The 21,304-nt window shown below is 48.5% G+C and overlaps 1 protein-coding gene and 1 pseudogene across 5 annotated transcripts in view; both read right to left on the bottom strand.

Moving 5' to 3' along the window:
• The window catches only part of TNFRSF11A (TNF receptor superfamily member 11a), a 59,596-nt gene extending 48,088 nt beyond the window's left edge, over positions 1 to 11,508 (bottom strand). For 4 of the 5 annotated variants that reach the window (XM_072758038.1, XM_072758039.1, XM_072758040.1 and 1 more), the window contains exon 1: positions 11,396 to 11,502. In XM_072758038.1, the coding sequence (XP_072614139.1) occupies positions 11,396 to 11,470 (75 nt within the window). In that variant the 5' untranslated portion in view covers positions 11,471 to 11,502. Of the gene's footprint in view, positions 1 to 11,395 lie in introns of all 5 variants that reach the window. The other variant, XM_072758041.1, reaches the window with a different exon arrangement.
• Positions 11,509 to 15,033: 3,525 nt separating this feature from the next.
• LOC112919199 (tubulin alpha-1C chain pseudogene) lies at positions 15,034 to 18,477 on the bottom strand (annotated as a pseudogene).
• Between the last annotated feature and the right edge of the window lie 2,827 nt (positions 18,478 to 21,304).

Genomic DNA, 21,304 nt, shown 5'->3' with positions numbered 1-21,304 from the left:
TTTGGCTTGGTGCAGGACTAGAGAAATTAGCTCATCCCTGGCCTCTCAAAGTGTTTAGCACTGGACACAGGCACAGACAGAAAGACAATTGTAACAGACAGAGACCCACATGACAATGCAAGTCCTGGTGCATGTACTGCAAAGAGCCAAGTCCCTTGGAGTCCCTGGATTTGGCCCTCCCTGGTCATGGGCAGGGAAGGAGAGAGAGCCAGGCCTGGGACACATCTTCCCCAGCTCCAGGACTGGGAGGCAATCACAGAGGGAGGTGCACAAAGCCTGGAGGGCAGGGGTGAGGGCGCAGGCCTAGCAGGGAGCAGTGAAGGCTGGTGCTTGGGCAGGTGGAGGGAGACAGAGGTGGGAGCAGTGGGAGCTCTGGGGGGAGGGGGAGGGGGAGGAGGAGGAGGAGGAGGAGGAGGAGGAGGAGGAGGAGGAGGAGGAGGAGAGAGAGAAAGAGAGAGAGAGAGAGAGAAAGCTTGCTTATAGTCCGCAGGAGAAGGCCGACAATAAACCGACGTCAAATGCAATCTGGTTGGAAAGACTAGGATGAAAGAAATAAAAGAGGATAAAGGTGATGTGATGAGCTCATAAAGGGGAACCTCTGGTCAGATGACACTCAGCGGAGACCTGGATAAAGTGAGGGGACAAGCCAAGGTCACAGCAAGCGTGAGGAGGAGGAGCACGGCCAGTGGACATAGCATTTGCAGAAGTGCACGGGTGCACGGCAGGGCTTGATTAGGAGGAGCAGGAAGGGCAGCGTGGCTCGGGGGCAGGAAGTCACACAACGGATTACATAATCACCCAGATCTGGAGGTGGTGCACCCCTGGCACTCCCACTGCGGGGCACTGACTGCAGATTCCCACCGGACGGTGACTGATGCCCAAAGGGTGAAATAATAAGCACCTCGTGCTGTTTTCTTTACCAGGCAGGAATTGCAACATCTGCCCTAAGAGTTTACTTTTTTTGTTTTTGTTTTTGTTTTTTAGTTTTAATGGTGATAAAATGCACATCATGTAAGACTTACTATCTTTTTTTAAAGGAGATGTATTTGTTTTTATTTGAGAGAGAGCGCATGCACACGAGCAGGAGGGGCAGAGGGAAAGATCAGTCCCTCTCCCTCAGGGAAAGAGGGAGAAACTCAAGCAGACGCCCCGATGAGCGCAGAGCCTCACATGGGGCCCCATCCCACCACCCTGAGATCGCAGCCTGAGCTGAAATCAAGAGTCAGACACTTAACTGACTGCGCCACCCAGGTGCCCCAAGCATTTACCGTCTTGGCCATTTTGCCATAAGATGTTTTGGAAATAGATACTATGCACAGAAAAAAAAAATCTGACTTAGATCAGGTTTGATGAAAAAAGCACCTCAAAAACGTAGAGTAACATATGGCCTATTGGACGTCCTGACATACTCGCCATTCTAACTTAGCCGTCATGAAGCACCTGCCTCTCTAAGACCCCAGCAGCATCTTCCTCTGACCACCTGAGTCCCAGGTGTGCTCCTTCAGGAGAATGGAGGCTGCGCTTCCTGAGAAGGGGCCTATCAAAGCTCTATTGATTTCTGCTCAACCCTCTACCCTACTTTCCTCACAATACATTCATTATCTCTGCTCCTTGAAAAGAAAACATATGGCCCGAAGGAAAATGAAGAAATAATCTTGCATTTCAAAACTTCAATTGCAAGTGTCTTTGTCTTCCAGGGAGATAAAGAGGGAAACGAGTTCACAGCTGTGGGCCACTTGAAAGGCAAGTGCAAGGACCGTTTGTTTCCTAAACACAGTAAGGAGGATGGCTTTGACTTGTCCCGTATTATCACCCGAGAGGCTCCCCTCCCGTGAATGCTCCTTTATTCTCCCAATGCCAGGCTCTTCTTTCTTTCTTTCCTTTCTTCCCTTCCTTCTTTCTTTCCTTTCTCTCTCTCTCTCTTCCTTTTTCTTCCTTCCTTCCTTCCTCTTTCTTTTGTATTCTCAATTTTTTTTTTAACTTGTATTCACCTGAGATGAGAACTACTTTTCTTTTCATTCCTATAGTAAAACTCAATGACCGTGCTTCCAGCAGCTCGCTGGTCTGCTGCTGAAGGCCAAGTCTCCTTCTGGGCCCTGCTTCCAATCCCGGGATGCACCAAGCTACTAAGAAAAGTGGCCAGAGACTGGACTAGACGACGGCACCTGGCCCTCAGAGTCAAGCCCAGCGCTGCTCAAATGTGCACAGAATCACCTGGGAATCTTATGAAAATGCAGATTCTCATTCAGTAGGTCTGGGGCGGACCCTGAGATCTGTATTTCTCACAGGGTCCCGGTGCTGCTGCTGCTGCTGCTGGTGGTGGTGGTGGTGGTTTCTGTGTAGCAAGGCCAGAGATTACATTAAAGATGAAGATCCAGAACTTTCTCAAATCCCCAAACCCCATACAGTCATCTCCATCTAGGTAATGGGTCTTGAGAACCACGTCTCCCATTGCTGGAATCAGACACCATTTATCTTGAGTGGAGTGAGCGAGAATTGGCCCTTCTGAAACACTGAGTATGTGCCAGGCACTATGCTCGAGACTTTTCTTAACTTCTGTATCCTCACAAAGCGATGGAGTAATCTGCTTAAAGGGTTAATGATGCAGCAAAGGCATGTAGCTAATGTTCAAATGTTAAAATGATGAATAATTTTTTCCTGAAGGACCGCTGCGATCTCCTAACTTCCCTTTACAAGGACATAATCGTTTCCTACTAGTTCTGGATGAGACTGGAGCTCCCAAGCAGGAGCTTGGAAGGGTTGCCCACCAATTTGGGGCAAAAATTAGAGCAATCCTGGGGGAAGAGGGCTGCAAAATCAAAATGGGAAATCTCTCTCTGGGCTCAAATTCTCTGTTCTGATAGGGACAGGACACAGATCTGCCCAAGGGGCACACAACACAGCTGCCCCAGGTCACTTGCACCCTGGAAGAAGGGCCTCTCCCCCTTGGAGGAGCTCCTCCTGTGAGGTCCCTTTAGGCTCCCTCCCCAGGCCGAGCAGCCAGGAGCTCATGACTGGTCTTCCCTGGCCTATGAGGACCATTTCGCACAGGCAAGAGGACAGTCAGCTGTACATTCTGCTACATTGCTCATTTGTGATTTTACATATTAGTAGGAAATTATTCGAGTCCTGGCAGAGTCGCCAAAACAAAAACAAAAATACACACACAAAAATAAGACCTTAGTATACACTTACAAATAAGTAAGACCCCAACTGGGCCCTGGAACTCATCATAAGGGGGCAATGTTTTATGATTTCATATAAAACATTCTAAACCTTGTCACCATTAGAAAGTCATGGGCTAAAGTTCGGGACAGAGAGCCATTCCAGTTGTGCTCCCACTGAACTTCCTTCCCCCAGTGTCTTATGCTCCATTGTCAGAGGTTTGGGGTCCGTACCTGGGTTTCTTGCTACTGTGCTTTGGTGAAACACCATATTGCCCTGCACCCAAACCCCACTGGAGGCTCCCTCTCTTGCTCCAGGGGAGAGCTCTAGACCTGATGGTGACCAGAGGCTACATCCGTTCTGACCCCCTTTCTCCTACCACTTAGGACAGTGACTTTTACGGTACTAAAAAAGTCATAACAGGAAGGAGTTAGATTTGTGCCGTGGTAGGCATCAAAATTGGAGCAAGAGAGGAGTCCCCAGATTCACTGTAATTATAGTCATCCTGAGGCATACAGGATGCCTCATCCGTACAGAGCCCGACAGGTGGTGGGAGGGGGCCACACGCGGGACCGTGAACTGGCAGGTACAGGAGCAGGGCTCTCGTATGGTTTATTTCTGGGGGTGGGGGAGGCACAGAGGAGTCAGAGATGCCTTTGCTTTAGGAAGTGGCCGAGGTGATTCAATATATCACATTTCTTTTCCTCCTGAGTCAGGGATCAACTGGCCCACGGACCCTGTGCTGGGTACACAGGGTGCCGCTTTAAACTTGACTGGCCTTAAAATCACAGCATCTTTCTTTTTGTGAAACAGCAGTTAATAAAGGAAAGGCCTTAGGAGCATACACCCTTGAGCACACTTGCAGACTGCTTATGGGATTTCCCCAAACACTAGAAAGCTTGCTTCTGTGCCACCACTCCTGGAGGGTCTTAATCCAGACCCCACCGTGTGTCACACAGCTGACTGTACAAGCACTTTCCCCAAGGGCGGGAGTGGCCAGGCCACACGGCTGGAGGGGACCCTCAGGAGGCGTTCTAGCCTGCACAGCCTGCGCTGTGCAACTGGGGCCTGCACAGGAGATCTCCGGAGCAGATCTCCGGAGCTGGGATCTACCTTGTGGAGAGGTGGTCCCTGGGCCTCATTCTCCTCTCCCTCCCGGCAAAAGTGGAGTGAGGATTAGAGATAATCTATGTAAAGCCCCCAGCATGTGTCTGGCACACCTGATGGCATCAAGAAACGGCAGGTGTCTTTAATACAACCAGTCATATACTTAGAGCTGAGCTCAAAACCTTTCTAGGGAATCCCATGGTCTGCAGCAGTGATTCCCAAGCTTCCTGGTGCATTGGAATCCCCTGGAGACACTGTTAAACCCAACCGCTGGGCCCTACCTCCAGAGTTTCTGATTCGGGAGACATGGGGTAGGGCCTGGGGATGTGCATTTCTAACAAGTTTCCAGGTGGTGTGGATGCTGGGCCCAGGGACCACCTCTCCACAAGGTAGATCCCAGCTCCAGAGATCTGCTCACCCAGCCCCTCGCGACTAAGCAGCACACATCCCTCCACTCCCAAGCCCGCCCGATCCTTTCCTGGGCTCTCCAGCCAGCCCTGGACTCCACACAACAGGACTGGGCTCAGTTTCCCCCTGCATGCCCTGCTTGTGCCCACCCCCGCCCCTTCCCCCAGCTGTCTGCACTCAGAAACATCTCTGCCCTTCTAGGACAAGGGTCACTCCACTAGGGTCCCTCGGGCCCCGCCCTGCGCTCCTGGCCACCTTGCCTGCTCTTCTTTTGTAGGGCTTTAGACCCTCCTAACTGCCAGGAGTGCAGACCATCATGTCTCATCTCCCCTGCCAGATGGGGAGCTTCCCAGGTCCCAGGCAGCGTGGTGGAACTGGGATGCGTCCCACGGGGTCTTCTGGCCTTTTGTTTGCGTGTCTGTGGCTTTTGCCAGCAAGTACAAAAATCAGGATCCACTGAATTGAAAGGAAAAAAGCTGACAGAGAGGTTAAAGGAACCAGAATGAATAACTCAGGGCAGAGGGAAGTTGCGGGTAACAATCTTCAACAATGGAAACATTAAAATAAAGAACACTGGCCAACTGATCTTTACCCCCTACGAAAGAACAAATTTGAGGAAATGGGGTCAAATTGTGACATACTGGATTTAGGTCTGCTATAGGGAAGTTCCTGATATCGGGAATTATTAACAGTGAATTGGATTGGCGAAGGCGGATGTGAATAATCTCTAGTATGTTTTAAAAAGAAACAGATTCTCAATCACCGTGAAGGTTTTCTGTGTGTCGCTGCCTTTATATCTTGGGTACAAAGTTGAGAGGACGGAAGGGCTCTTTACAGGTTTCTTCTAACTGGATACGGGCTTGGCAGCTCTTTGTGCTACCGAAGGATACACGCTTTAAGTTTGCTGCTAACTGCATTACAAAGAGTAACAAATATATATATATATATTATATATATATATATATATATAATATATTTTTTTTTTTTTTAAATCAATACCTAAGGGAAGTGGGTGTCATGGGAACCCACACGTGCAAATACTGCCGGGCTTAGTAGGATTTACGCAATGCCACAGTCTGCTCTTCCCACTTGCCAGGTTTAACCATCACATTCACGAAAAGTTAGAGAGTTTTTCTTCCTCATTTTTAATGGAAAGTCTTCAAATTTCTGATGGCGGGAGGAAGTGGCTCTTGCACTCTCAACAGTGAACAGGAAATGTAATAAGTTATTATTACTCTGATAAACTGGAAGGATAGTTTTTGCAGTCACTTCTTCCTTCCACTTTGAAACCTGGCAGCTTTCTGACTGTGCTTGTGCCAGACGGGCCTCCGTGTCACCTGCTGGGCTAGATTTTTGGGGGGGGGTGGGGGAGGCACAAGGGAGCTGGGCAGAGAGAAGGGGAAACGCTCCTCCTAGGCACTAGCAATCCACCAGGAAAATGTGTTTTGTGCCAGCGAAAAGGGTTTGCTGAGCCATGTTCCAAGGTAAACACTGCTTCTATTTGGGGGCAGGGGACATATTTGTGGCCAGCGACCGAGGGTCAGGTCACACCTGCTGCAATGATGGACCCTCTGGGATCTCTGGCTGCTTATCTCTCTTTAGAGTTTTACTTTCTGCCTACATCCTGAACTTCTGATTCAAAGACACCTTTAGGTCAGGAAATGGCTCTAAATTCCAGAGCACAGAAATTTCCTGTGGATCCCAGTGCCTTGGGGCTCTTAGCTTGTTTACCTCTTTGGGGGTGTGAAGAACTTTGTCTCTGCCTCACAGTAAAATAATCCAAAGCAGCTGGGATTCCGTGGCATAAGACTCATCCTCCTTTATTTATTTTATTTTATTAAGATTTTTAAATCTATCTATTCATGAGAGATACACACAGAGAAAGAGGCAGAGACACAGGCAGAGGGAGAAGCAGGCCCCACGCAGGTAGCCTGAGGTGGGACTCGATCCTGGATCTTCAGGATCACACCCTGGGCCGAAGGCGGCGCTAAACCACTGGACCACAGGGGCTGCCCTCATCCTCCTTTATCGTTTATTCAGGAAAAAGTCCTGAACTTGAACCAGAGACAAAGATCTCCTTAAAGAACTCTGAGAAACACAATTCAAACGGTCAGCTGTTTTACTCTGACATCAATCACATCTTTTTTTTTTTTTTTTTTTTTTTTTAGTTAATAGGTCCAACCACATCCTTTGCCCCTGCATTGTGGGCACCTAGCATAACTCGGCTGGCTCTGAAATCACTCCTGCACTTGGCTTCTCCTTTCTCTTGCCACTACACCGACCTGATTCGAGCCTTCACTAGCTCTTCCCCCAAACCAGGGCAGTGGCTTCCTTACTGCCCCCTGGACCCACCCCCAGGGTCCAAATCTGATCATGACTCCCCTCCCCCAGCCCACAATGCAGCAAGATAAAATCTAAACTAATTCTGCTTGCATGTAAGGCCCGTGAGGGCTGGCTATGCCTCCCTCTCCCCACAAGCCCTTGGGAATCCGGGAACGCTGGACTTTTTAGAGGCCCTGCACTGTTACGTGTCCTGGCACCAGCCCTCCTTTGTACCACCAGCCCAAATGCTGGCCTCTTGTCCCTCCTTCCATGCTTTAGACCTCACAAGTGAACAGTAAGGAAGGAGGAAATATTCTTTCAGGGAGGTTAAAGCATTCCTCTTCCTGGGTGCCCACCACCCTTGGAAAATCCTCCCAGGAAATAGATCTCTTCCTCTAATCCTTGGCAAGGAGGTCTAGACTGGGCACCTCTTGAAGAGGGGGGTGGGGGGCGGGATGGGGGGAGTGCTGTGCCCCTGGTCTCTGTCTCCTCAGCTCCTTGCAGAGTGTCCCACATGCTGGAGTAGGTGTGCACTTTGTTGAAATAAATGAACAGAGATTCAGGGTTATTTCTCACTATCGAGTTCCCCGTCCTGCAGCCCCAGACATCAGAGGCTGAAAGAGGAGGGGGCCCACAGAGCAAATGCAGGTATCAGGTTATCAGCACACATCCATAAAGAATGTGCTTCAATCTGCTGATGGGGGTGCTGCCGTGAGAACAGCAGAACAGCAACAGCACCAGCCAGCCCTTGACTTTGGAGACAGAGGGGAAGCCGGCCAGGGGCACTTGGGCAGGTCGGTCTCGCTGGCAGGAAACAGACAGAGCGTCTCTCAGAATGAGGACAGAGATATGGGGTTGTGCGTAATCTCACTCACCGCCCACTCGGGGCTCAACCTCAAAAGCTCACTAAGAACTTTAGACGGACCAAGTCTTTTGTTTTGCTGAGTCTCTGTCTTGGTTTCTTCAGGCTCGGTGTTTTGGGGCAGAAAGAATGAAGTGAGTTCCTAGCAGTGGATCCTACAGGAAGCCCACTCTCTGCAAGCACAGGGAAACAGAGAGAGAAAGTGAATGACCTCCCACCAACCAGGTGGAGACCATAACGGTGCCTGGAGGGCACCTGCCACCTGCGGGCCAGCTCTGGATGCAGGAAGGTGAGGTCAGGTTGCTGTGTGTCCTGTAGGGGGTGCTTCCCTTGTGGGCTGCAGGAAGAAGCAGACAGGCCACCGGTTGTCTAGGGTGGCCACCTGGCCAGGAGGGCAAGTGCCCTTGAGAGTGAATCACCTGTAGAGCCGATTAGGGTGCGGACCCATATCAGCAAAACAAGACAAAACCCAAAACGACACAAAATGGCCCAGACAACATTCCTAGACCATTGGCCACACTGTGTGAGAAAACCAGTAATACCATTTTCCCTGTACTTCAGAAATAGGAAAATATGATGAGGGAAATTTTAATACTGACACGGCAGATAAAATTCACACGGCGCCTTTTTAACACAACACTCTCTGCAAAGGAGGCCCTGGTCTGGAACTCCCCTTTTCATGGCCTCATAAAACACTGATTTATTGACCTTCAAAGATACACCTTTATTGTTTCAGTTTTCCTGGTGTAAAAATTTCTGGTAGATAACTGAAAAAGCAAGCTCATATTTCCTTATCAACACGGAGAATGTGTTTATATCCCAGATTTGTCATTTTTTTTGGGGGGGGGGGTGGGAATTAGTAGAAAGGAAGTAACAAGGGAGGCATTGGAAACACTTGTTATCAACAGAATGGACAATAGGGCCATGGATGTACATGTCTGTGGTTCTCTGAACACGGTATTAACATATAGCCAGGTCTTCTCTCTAGGATGGGAGGGGGCCAGGAAGACAGCGTGCAGGTGTCTATCCTACAGCCTGGAGCTCCACTCTAGGGGATTTCCTCTGTGGGGTCTCCCTGTAGGCTTTTCCAGGGCCCTGTGGCTTATCTGACTCTGATCAGTCTACCTTATCCCCTCAGCAAGGGCCATACAAGCATTATCTCAAAAACTGTAAATGTTTAATGTCCTGTCTGTTGTGGGTTTTCCTGAATTAAGTGCTTTATACCATCTGTAAAGTCATTTTTAAAAAGTGGATTGGTTTTTCCTTTCCTTTTTTTTGGGGGGGGGGTTGTTTTTCCAAGATGCCTTTAGGTCTGAACCACTCCACCACCCTCTGACTAGAAAGCTTTCTTTCCCCAACAGCCTCTTGGAATCAGTCCCTCTCTGACCCTTGATTTCTTACCCCTGCTGCAAAGTTCAGAAAAAGCCGCTTCCTCCAGAAGTCCACCCTGATTGCTCTAGCTGTATTCATTACCTCCTTCCCTCTGCACCAGCTGCCCCCCTTCCCGTCATCACATGCTGCTTTATTATTATTACAGGTTCACCCATCTAGTCCTCCAACTAGACTGTGGCCTGTGAAGACACAGTCGCCTCCGTCCTGGTTCTCACTAGCACTGTGTCATAGACCATAAATGTTTATTGGCCTGGGTCTCAATGAATCTGCCCTCAGGTCTTGAAAAACTGGAGACAATCGTGGCTACATCTCATCAATTACCTTAACGAAAACAGCGAGCTTCTATATTTTCTTACTTGGAATAAACAGCAGAACTATCAACATAAGAAACATAAAATGTTCTTTATCTGTGGGCAAATACTCTTCTTATGTCTGAAAACAAATTCCCTCACAGATAGGGGCAGACAGAGATCTAATCACAGAAATGATTTAAAAGGCAAAACTCACAGCCTTCCAGGGACATTTCAATCTATTCACCAGTATGTAAATGAAACGCAAAATACAATACTTGCAGATAAAGCACTTTCTAGAAGCTGGTTTGGCCAGCGATTTTACAAAAGCCAATACCCACTGCCTCTCACTAAGCAGTGCTTCAAGCCTTGGCCGAGTAACACCAATGCACTACCAATGCGATTGTTGTTGTTGTTGTTTTGAATGAGGGGAAGAGGTAGGCCAAAGAAGCAGTAATGACACCTGCAGCTACCACGGTATCACCTGCGGGTTAGCCTGCCGTGGCTACAGCACCAGGCTCCACCTTTCAGAATGAAAGGATTTCCACGGGCTCCCACTGGACACGAACAACCTGCCCTTTGATTAGAACTATCACAGTATCATTTGTTTCCTGTTTAGGTTATGATTCAAAAGTGCATATAACTGGAGTGGCCAAAAGGGAAAGGGAGGGGAAACAGCCCTCGCTGAAAGCTCTCTGAAAAATAAGCCTGTTTTGGTGGCACTTGCTGTTAGTATTAGGACCTAGTGCGTGCCAAGAATACGCGGGCGCATATAGTTTTGGCCACAGCAGCGTGAGATGCTTTCTTGGAACTGCAGAGCGGGTCGGTTTTGCTCGGGTGGCCTGACCGCTCCCCGGAGCCCGTCCTGTAGCTCAGCGCCGTGGCACCCTGTCCAACCTGCCCAGGCCTCATTAAGCAACACCCCGGCGCGCTCAGAATGAAATATTCCGTGAAGTTCTTCCGCCTTCTTTTCCCTCAACCACGCTAAGAAACCCACACTCGAGGGAAGCTTCAGGGGGTCTCCTGCTCCAGCCTACAGCTCATCCCTGTTATTTTCGTCAAGGGCTGCGCGGCCCCCACACTTCTGTCCCCCCCCCCCCCCCACAGCTGCACCAGCTCCGCCGTCTCCCCCGGGCTTCTGGGCCATTCTGTGCAGCCCAGGACAGCGGCCTCGGCCTGCGACACACGAGGGAAATCTGAAACTGCCCAGACCGAGAAGGCCGCCTCCTCGTACTCTTCCCTCGGAGGAACTTGCAAGCGCACGAGGCCTTCGGGGCGCTCGCGGTCCGGGTCCGCGGCCTGCAGCTCCCCCCGAGCACAGGAAACCCAGAGCAGCCTGCGTCGCTGGGGTGCAGGAATCCCTGAGAAAACCCGACGGCAGCAAGGATCGAGAGGACGTCGGTCTTCGGGCGCCCTGAGGTCACGCAGCGCTCCCCGGGCAGGGGCGGGGGCGGGGGCCCGCGGGGAGCCCCAGGTGCATCCCGGCCCGGGGAGCCCCCGGAGGGCCGCCCGGGAGGATGGGCCGGGCCCCGCGGCGCACGCTGCCATCCCCACCCGCCCCGCCCCGCCCCAGCCCCGGGGCCGGCGGCCTGAGATGCGGGCCCCGCGCCCGCCCGCAGCACCCCTGCGCCTTGGCTGCTCCCCTGCAAACAGTGCTCGGTCCCGAGGCATCAGTGTTTCCAAGGACGAGCCGCGGCCCTCGCGCCGGCGGCCCAGGCCCCCGAGGGGCTCTAGACGCCGGCCGGGGCGCGGACCCGCCTCCGCTCCTCCGTGCGGGTCCCTCCGCGAGCCCCCGAGGAGGCGGGGGGCGGGGGCCGGGGCGGGGGCCGGGGCGGGGGCGGGCGCTTACCTGCAGCGGGACGAGCAGCGCGCAGAGCGTCAGCAGCGCGGGCAGCGGGCGGCGCCGCCGGGCGCGCGGGGCCATGGCGCGGGGGCGGGCGGGCGGGCGGGCGCCGCGCTCTGCGGCCTCTGCGGCCCCGGCTGCGCCGCCGTCTGGGACCTCGGGGTCCCGGCCCCGCCCCCGCCTCGGCCCCGCCCCCGGCCCCGCCCCCGGCCCCGCCCCACCGCGCAGCGCCCCCTCCGGCCCGACCCCACCGCGCCCGCCAGGTGGTGCCCGAGCGTGGGGCGCGCGCCCTCGGTCCCGGGCTGCGTGACTCCGCGACAGCCCGCAGCTCCCCGCCCCCCGCTCTCGGGCGGCGCCGGGGCCCGACGGCTCACACTCGCGGGCACCGACCGCTGTGCGGCCCCCTCCGTCCCGGGCCGCCCGGAGCCCGCGCGCTGCTGGAGCCGGCCCGCCCGGCAAGGGTGGACGCCCCCGCCCTCCTCCCGGGGATGAACCAGAAGAGGATCTTCGTTGGGGATTTCGGGGACCACTGGGCGAAGGGCACCACGACACCCCGCGCTGCACGCTTCCTGCACTCCCCCCCCAACGTTTCCGGCCCGCAGCGCTCCCGGCTCGCCTCTCCTCCGGGACCCCTGCGGCCGCCAGCCACCCCGTCCCCGTCCCGGTCCCTGCCCCCTCCAGGCCGCCACCCCGTCCCCGTCCCCGTCCCGGTCCCTGCCCCCTCCAGGCCGCCACCCGGTCCCCGTCCCCGTCCCGGTCCCTGCCCCCTCCAGGCCGCCACCCCGTCCCCGTCCCCGTCCCGATCCCTGCCCCCTTCAGGCCGCCACCCCGTCCCCGTCCCCGTCCCGGTCCCTACCCCCTCCAGGCCGCCACCCCGTCCCCGTCCCTGCCCCCTCCGGGCCGCCGGCCGCCACCCCGTCCCCGTCCCTGCCCCCTCCGGGCCGCCACCCCGTCTCCGTCCCTGCTCCCCACCCCCCAGCCGCCGGCCGCCACCCCGTCCCGGTCCCCGCCCCCTCCGGGCCAACGGCCTCCCGCGTCCCTCTCCTGATGTAGAGGCCGCCCCTGCCCGGCGCATCGCACCTGCTGCTCTGTGCGCTTGCTATTCCTCGCTTAGGAGACTATCTTCCCCCACATTCTAGGCCGATGCTGGACGCACACATACACCCGCTCCTTTGAACAGATAACTTTTGAGGGAAAATACTTGTCCGATGTCAACAGAAAGTTCTGTTTCAGGTTTCTTGAGAGCCAGAACTATCTACTTGCTTTACCTTTGGCCCAGGGCATGGTGTATCCTACTGAATATTCCATATGATCTTCCGCCGTTGGAGTGAAGTGTTTTTGTTTTTGTTTTTAGATTGATTGATTGATTGACTTATGTGTGTGTGTGTGTGTGTGAGAGAGAGAGAGAGAGAGAGAAAGAGAGGCAGAGACACAGGCGGAGGGAGAGGCAGGCTCCATGCAGGGAGCCCGACGTGGGACTCGATCCCAAGACCCCAGAATCATGCCCTGGGCTGAAGGCAGGCGCTAAACCTCTGAGCCACCCGGGCTGCCCTGAAGTGGGTTATACACGTCAGTTAGATCGAATCTTTTGAAATATCCTTCTGTCTACTTGTTCTGAGAAAACTGGAAATTTACAACAATAACTGTGAGTTTGTTTTTTCCTTTCGGTTTTCAATCTCTACCCACACCCCCCACCATGTTTTTGAAGCTCAGATTAGAGGCATAAACATCTCGGTTATTATGTCTTCTTGATGAATTGACTTTTCATCATTATTACATGTCCTCCTTGATCTACGATAAAACTTTGGGCCCAGAAGTCTACTTTGATATTAATTATATAGCCATTTCGCCTTTTCTATGAATAGCATTTACATGGGATGTCTCATTCTTTTTTTTTTTTTTTTCATTTAGAATAGGAACATAAAAAACAAAAAGCCATCAGCCTTTTTGCCCACAGACGCTGGAGAGTAAGCATTTTTAAAGTCTCCTCTCCCACTGACATCATGCCTCAGTCAGAGTCTCCCGGACAGTCTGCACAGCTGTGGGAGCTCTTCATGGCAGGTTTAGCTTTGAAACAATGGATGAGAGTCTGAGAAGCCATTCTGAGCAATGGGGAATGCTTACAGACCATGTGGTCATGAGAGATCCAAACCCCAAGTGCTCCAGAAGCTTTGGGTTGTTGGTCAGGTATGCCACTGTGGAGGAAGTGGATGCAGCCACACGAGCAAGGCCACACAGGAGAGTGGAAGAGTTGTGCAACCAAAGGAAGGTGGGCTCAAGAGAAGATTCTTAAAGCCCTGGTGCCCACCTAACTGTAAAAAGATTTTTTTTGGTGGCATTAAAGAAGACACTGAAGAACACCAGCTAAGAGATTATTTTGACCAGTAAGGGAAACTTGAAGTGATTGAAATCATGACTGAGGCGGTGGCAAGAAGAGAGGCTTTGCTTTGTAACATTTGATGACCATGACTCTATAGACAAGATTGTCATTCACAAACCCCGTACTGTGAATGGCACAACTGTGAAGTAAGGAAAGCCATATCTAAGCAATAGGTGGCTAGTGCTTCATCCAGCCGAAGAGGTGGAAGTGGTTCTGGAAACTTTGGTGGTGGCCATAGAAGTGGTTTGGTGGAGATGACAACGTTGGTCATGGAGGGAACTTCAGTGGGTGAGGTGGCTTTGGTGGCAGTCGAGGTGGTGGCAGGTATGGTGGCAGTGGGAATGGCCATAATGGATTTGGTGATCTTGGAAGCAATTTTGGAAGTGGCAGAAGGCATGCTTTTGGCAATTACAACAATCAGTCTTCAAATTTTGGACCCTTGAAAGGAGGAAATTACGGAGGTAGGAGCTCTGGCCTCTATGGCGGTAGAGACCAATACTTTGCCAAACCACGAAACCAAGGTGGCTATGGTGGTTCCAGCAGCAGCAGCAGCTATGGAAGTGGCAGGGGTTTTCATTACTGCCAGGAAGCAAAGCTTAGCAGGAGAGGATAGCCAGAGAGGTGATGGGAGGCTACAGATTATAACAGGTTTGTGAATTCAGCCAAGAACAGTGGTGGCAGGGCCAACCTGCTACAAAGAAGACATGTTTTAGACAATACTCATGTGTATGGGCCACAAACTCGAGGACTGTATTTGTGAGTAATTGTACAACAGGTTGAGTGTTCCATGGAAAGTGTAAAGCATTGCAACAAACAGCTTTAGGGAGATTCTTTTCTGCACCCATGCTGTTAATTGCTAAATATAATAGTTGAATCATGACACTGAGTACATGTGTCTTTTAAAAAATGTGCTGTGTAAAGTTGGTCCACTTGAAGTCATTTTGGTAAACTCCTCCAACAGTGTGAAGTTAGCTTCCTCTGGAGATGCCAGGCTCTATTTGAAATTTACTTGCAAACTGCTTGGGCCCAGAAGCCATTGTGTCCACAAACCTTGGTGTAGTTGTGTTGGGTCCTGTAGTTTACCATTAAAAGGGTCACCCAAGCAAAGTCATGGAGTTTATTTGGTTATGAATACAATTGTTGGCACATGCTATGCGATGTATCTAAATTGAATTACGGCATCAGATAAAATTATAGATGGGATTAAAGCTTGTGTATCATCCATTATCATGTGTAATCAAGAAATTATTTAATATCCCCTTGATAATCATAATTAAAAAAGAAACATCACTTTTTTTGACAAGTTAGGACCACAATGGACAGCTTCACAGGACAATGGAAATAGGACAGTCCCAAGACAACAGAGTGTAACACTGCAGCAGACCCTCATCCTCTCTCTGAGCACCACTTGCTCCAACCTCCTCATAATCCTTTGCAAGGGCAGCCATGTCCTCATGGGCCCCAGAAAAATCTCTTCGGCCATGCCCTCATCCACACACCAGTGAACAAAGGCGTGCTTGCCGTACATCACATCAGCCTTGTGGTCCAGTCAGGCCCAGGCCTCTGCAATGGCTGTGGTGTTGCTCAGCATGCACACAGCTCACTGTACTGTAGCCAGATCACTACCAGGTACCAAAGTGGGAGGCTGGTAATTAATGCCAACTTTGAAGCCAGTGTGGCGCTAGTCCACAAATTGGCACGCTTGGTCTTGATGGTGGCAATGGCAATGTTGACCAATGTTGACCATCTCTGAGACTCCTGTTGCCATAGCACCACAGGCAGCATGCCATGTATTTACTGCCGCAGGGGGCACATTTCACCATCTGGTTGGCTGGCTCACAGCCTGCATCGGTGGTTTCTGCTACAGTAAGCTGTTCGTGGTTGGCTTTCTCAGAAGAGATAATGGGCATAAGTGGCCAGAGAGAAGTAAATGCCAGAACAAGGATACTGGATTGGTCTAAAATTCTGTCAAATCAACATTCAGGACTCTATCAAATCTGAGGGAAGCAGTGATGGAAGACACAATTCGACTTATCAACCTATTTAGGTTAGGGTAGGTTGGGCGTTCTAAATCGAGGTTTCCACAATAGATGTCATAGATGGGCTTGTTTCTACCATGAAGGCACAACTGAGTGCTCCAGGTGCTGTGGGTGGTGAGGATGGAGTTGTAGGGCCCAACTACAGCTGTGGGAAGCTGGGGGCTGGGTAAATAGTGAACTTTAGCTTGGACTTCTTGCCATAATTGACAGAGACGTTCCATCAGCAGGGAGTTGAACTCGGAACCAGTACCTCTACCAAAGTTGTGGACAATCAAGAAGCCCTGATAATCTGTGCCCTTGTCCATGAATTTGGTCCAAGGTGAGATCAGTGATCTCCTTGCCAATGGTGTAGTGCCTAGCGCCATAGTTATTGGTAATATCTTCCTTGCCTGGGATGCAAGAGCTGGGCATAGGTGCTGGTGCAAACTTCACCAATGATGCTGGGTTCCAAGTGTACAAACACTGCTGTTGGCCCATTCTTGCCAACACCTGACGGAGTCATCTCCTCCCCCAGGTGTCACTTGGCATCGGGCCATCAGGCTGGACACCTGTTCCATGCAATGGAGTTCCTTGCAGTCATCGCCCATCTGTATACCAGCCTGGCCACATTGGCTGGAGATGCCTGAGACTTGCAGGGCTCTTCAGGGCTGGAGAAGGAAAGAGAATGGTGACAAGGATCTCCCACTGACAGACTACCAAGGATTCCAAGGCAGAAGTTGTGAGAGACAGGCCAGCCTGGAGGAACCCAATATACCCCACTCCCTCCCTACTGTGCGCTCTCCACGAAGTGGCCAAAGGGTGGACGCTGGACCCCACTGAGGCCTGTGCCACCCCACCTCCGAGCCCCTAGGACCCTGGTCCCATGTGGTAGCCTTGGGCTGAGGGTGTGTGATGCTGATTGGTGTGTTCAAAGGTTCAAAACAAACTCCTCAGAAGGAGTCAGATTTAGGAAGGGGAGGACACATCCTGGGATCACAGAAGGGCTGGTAGGGTGAGGAAGAAGATGGAGATGGCAATTGGAGGGAGAAGAAAGGTAAAGCAGCTGCCCTGTTTCTTCAGTGGTTTTGGGAGGTGCGTCAGGTAGGCAAAGGCCACGTGAGAAAAGGCGCCAGGTAAAGGAAGCTGTGGCCAGAGCCTCGGGAGTGCAGACTCTCCCCCTCTGGCACATCCCTGGGTCCTGGACCCTCAATTTAAATTTATATCTATTTAAAGTGACAGCATATAATTGGATCTTGTTTTTTCATTTTATCCATTTTGACAGTCTCTACCTTTCGGCTGGAATTGTCAGACCATTCACATTTAATGTGATTATAGAGATGGTTGAAATTTCGTATCTACTATCTTGTTATTTGTCTACTATCTTGTTATTTGTTTTCCGTTTGTTCCAATATTTTCATCTTCTTTTGGATTGAGTATTTTTTAGGATTCCATTTTCTCTCCACTGTTAGCTTAATTTATATACCTGGTTTGTTTGTTTGTTTTTAGCTCTGGGTTTATAATATGCATCTGTAACTTATCACAGTCCACCTTCAGGATATGGTTCTCCCATTCATGTATAGTGTAAGGACCTACAGCAGCATACTTCCATCCCCCCCTCCTCCAGCTTTGTGCCATTATAGTCATACTGCTTGTTTGGCTTTGTAAACAAGCCCTACTGTGCAGCCTGCCCAGTTACCTTTGTGCTTTTGGAAAGCACTCTGGTAATGTTGATATAAAAAAAAATTAAAAGTGCAAATATCCTTTAAAACAGCAATTCCATGTCTTGGACTCTAATATAGCAATACATAGAGACATACAAGTGTTTATTTACCTTAGCATTTTTGTAAAACCACAAAAGAAGAAAAATGTGGGTTTTTTTTTTAAAGATTTTATTTGTTTGAGAGAAAGAGAGCATGAGCAGGGGGAGAGGCAGAGGGAGAAGCAGACTCCCCTCTGGGCAAGGAGCCGACATGAGGCTCAATCCCTAGACCCTGAATCATGACCTGAGCTGAAGGCAGATGCTTAACTGATAAGCCACCTAGGTGCCCTGAAAAATGTGTTAATAGAGGAATGGTTAGAAAAAATTCTAGTATCTGGTAGTATAGAATATAATGCAGCTGTTTAAGAAAATTAAGTGGTTTTGGAAAGATGTCTATTGTATACTAAGTAAAAGAAGCAAGTTACAGAGTAATATCATCCCATATTTGTAAACAATCATAAACATGATTTTCTTTATATATGTGAAAGAAGTTTCTAGAAAGACAATAATAGCATACTTAAGCATGCAAATTTATGCCATCCTTGCAAGAGCCTTTTAAGGAATATTATTAGTCTCATTTTACAGATGGCACAGAGTGGTTAATAACTTGCTTTAGGGTCACTTGCCAATAGTGGGAGAACTGGGATTCAAACCTTGCCTTTCTGGCTCCGGAGTATTATACTGTCTCACTAAGCATCAGATTTTAAAAATCAGGTGAGTTGCAGAAGTGAAAGGAGAAATTAACAACTTTACTTAGTTACCTGGACTATTGGTGTCTGGAATGTGGTGACAGGCTTTCTAGAAAAAGTAACGATGTGAAAGCCAGATGAGATTAGGATTTTACTACAAGGAACTGACTTGTGGAGAGGGTACTTTCACTGTGGCACTTCATGAGAAATACCAAGGCTTGCTCCTGGCACATTTCCAACATTACCCCCTACTTTTCTCAAAAAAGATTAAAGGACTTAAACTTCTGCTTGGAAAGCCCCAGAGGTGAGTGTGCTAGTTTTGGAAGCACTTGAACAATAGAATGCCCATGTTAACACATTAAATCTACTAGCAAAAAAGAGAGAGAGAGAGAGAGAGAGAGAGAGAACGCTTAATTAAAAAAAAAACCACTACTCTTTGAATACTCTATTTCTATATTTACAGAACTGTCACTCACATAATTCAAACATTTTATAAATATTAATGTAGAATACTATTTAATGAAATCCATTAAAATGGGCTTGAGGATGTCATCTTTCCTATAAAAACAGCATTATTATACCAGGAACATGGAAGTTATTCCAAATACTGTTTTTATCTCTTCAGTGAAGGATGCATGCATTACAGTTAAGAGGTTATTCATCATTTACAGAACTTATGATTTAAGAAACCTCACATTTACCAGCACATGTACAATTAAATATTGGTTACACATAATAAATGTAAAATTATATTTTAAGCAAAAGATATTTTAATATTTAGTAAAGTTAAATGTTTCTGATTTTAAAAAGTAATCAGCAGACAATGAATTGTACTTACTTGTACTAAGGGAAAACACAGTACATTATGCAAATGCAGGAATCATAGGTTTATTTGAAAACTTTTATATGGATAGTGTGCATCTCACCCTGGAAATCCCCACTACCTCCCACTTCTGCATGAACTTTTTGGTTTTTAGAATTGAAAAGGTAACATAAAAATGTAGCTATCATTTTTGTTTCTAGTGGATGGTTTTTAAGTCTTATATTACATTTTAATGTAATATTTTACTCTTAAGGTAACATTTTAATCTTCATTTAGGCAGCAGAAAACAGGATCTTGTTTGACATGGTGATATCAAAATAGTTACTGTTAATGTGGTAAGGAGCTAAAGAGAATACATTAAAAAAGCAAAGTTATTATGTAAATGTAGGACTTTACAAATATTTCTTTCAGTGAAAACTTACTGACAAATACAAACACTTTTATTATCTACCCTGTTATCTTCTGCTCTTCTCATCTTGCCTATAAGATGCTTTTAAACAAGTCATTGATAAATTAGTTTCATTCAGGGATAAATTAAGGCACAATTCTATCCTGTAATGATACCCAAACAACATGAAAATTTGTGAGAAATGTTGAACTGTATACATAGAAACTGATCTTGCTTGCTTTGGTAGACAAGAATTTTTGTTTAGCTCTACAGATTTGGTATTTAAAATAAGTGAATTTCTCAGCTAGTAGTTATCACGACTTTTTTGGATTTTGTTACAGATGAAATGGTTTCAAGTGGAAACAGAATTTATATTTCCTCTACTTTCCTTCTTCTTAACTCTACTTTAAGGATATGAAGGACAAAGTAGCTGTGTATCCCTTACATATGAACACAAAGATGAGTATTATCCTATATGTGGATGGCAGTTCTATTTTTAGACTGGTCAGGTTCAGACTGGCCACAATAGACAATTAATGCTGCCATCAAGATTGAGACAGAATGGTTTTTTTTCAACAGTAGGTTTTTTTTTTTTTGTTTTTTTTTTTTTTTATGATAGTCACAGAGAGAGAGAGAGAGGCAGAGACACAGGCGGAGGGAGAAGCAGGCTCCATGCACCGGGAGCCCGATGTGGGATTCGATCCCGGGTCTCCAGGATCACGCCCTGGGCCAAAGGCAGGCGCCAAACCGCTGTGCCATCCAGGGATCCCTCAACAGTAGTTTTATTGAAGTAGAACATACAAAACATGTACAGCGTGGCTAATTGTCATAAAATGAAGATATACATGGAGCCAGCATCCAAATCATGAAGTAGAACATTACCAGAACCTCCAAAGCCCCTTTAATCTTTACCCCCTCATCCTTCTTGATAGATTTGATTATAATACCAGTGATTTACTTTATCTGCTTTTGGACTTTATATAAACAGAGTCTGTACTGTAGTATTATCTTGTGTATGGTTTTTGTTCAATATTGTTTGTGAGAATCAGCCAGCTCATTACTGTGTAATTTCTAAAGTGGAATACATCACACCTTATTCATCATTTTACTGGTGAAGGATATTTGGATTATTTCACATGTTGGTGGACTCAGATTGCTAATATTTAGTTTAAGAGTTTTCACATCCAAGAGATTGGCCTGTCATTATCCTTTCTGAATTGGGTCAATTTTTGGTGTCAGGATGTTGCTGGGCAAGACTGTGGAATATATGGAAGAACTTTGAAAGAGTGTACAAGAATGCCATTATTTTTTTCTTAAATATTTGGTAGATTCACTGATGAAGCCGTATGGGCATTGGGGTTTCTTTGTGGCGTAGTTTGAAATTACAAGTTCAATTTCTTTAATAGATCTAGAACTACTGAGATTTTGTTTCTTCTTGTGCTGCTTTTCTAAATAAAGTTTTTTGTTTTGTTTTGTTGAGTGCTCCACACTCAATGGGGGGCTTGAACCCACAACCCTGGGATCAAGAGTCACATGTTCTACCCACTGAGCCAGGTGCCCCTTTGTATTGGCAATAGGAATATGTCCTTCCATCTTAACTTTTTCATTTTATTGGTACCACGTAGGATCATTTTCTGTTGCATGAATAATATCTTATGGTTTTTCATTTAGGATGAGTCTACTGATAATGAATTCTGAGTTTTTGGTAGGTCATGGTGAGGATTGTCAAAATATGTCTTAATTCACCTTCATTGTAAAAGGTATTTTTGCTGGGTATAGAATTCTAGTAGCAGTTCTTTTCTTTTAGCAATTTATTATTTATTTATTTATTTATTTATTTATTTATTTATTATATTTT

Source organism: Vulpes vulpes, chromosome 5, assembly GCF_048418805.1.
Source record: "Vulpes vulpes isolate BD-2025 chromosome 5, VulVul3, whole genome shotgun sequence".
NCBI classification, from domain to species: domain Eukaryota; kingdom Metazoa; phylum Chordata; class Mammalia; order Carnivora; family Canidae; genus Vulpes; species Vulpes vulpes.
Note: the sequence above shows the minus strand (reverse complement) of the source record. Positions and strands in the feature narration are given on the sequence as shown.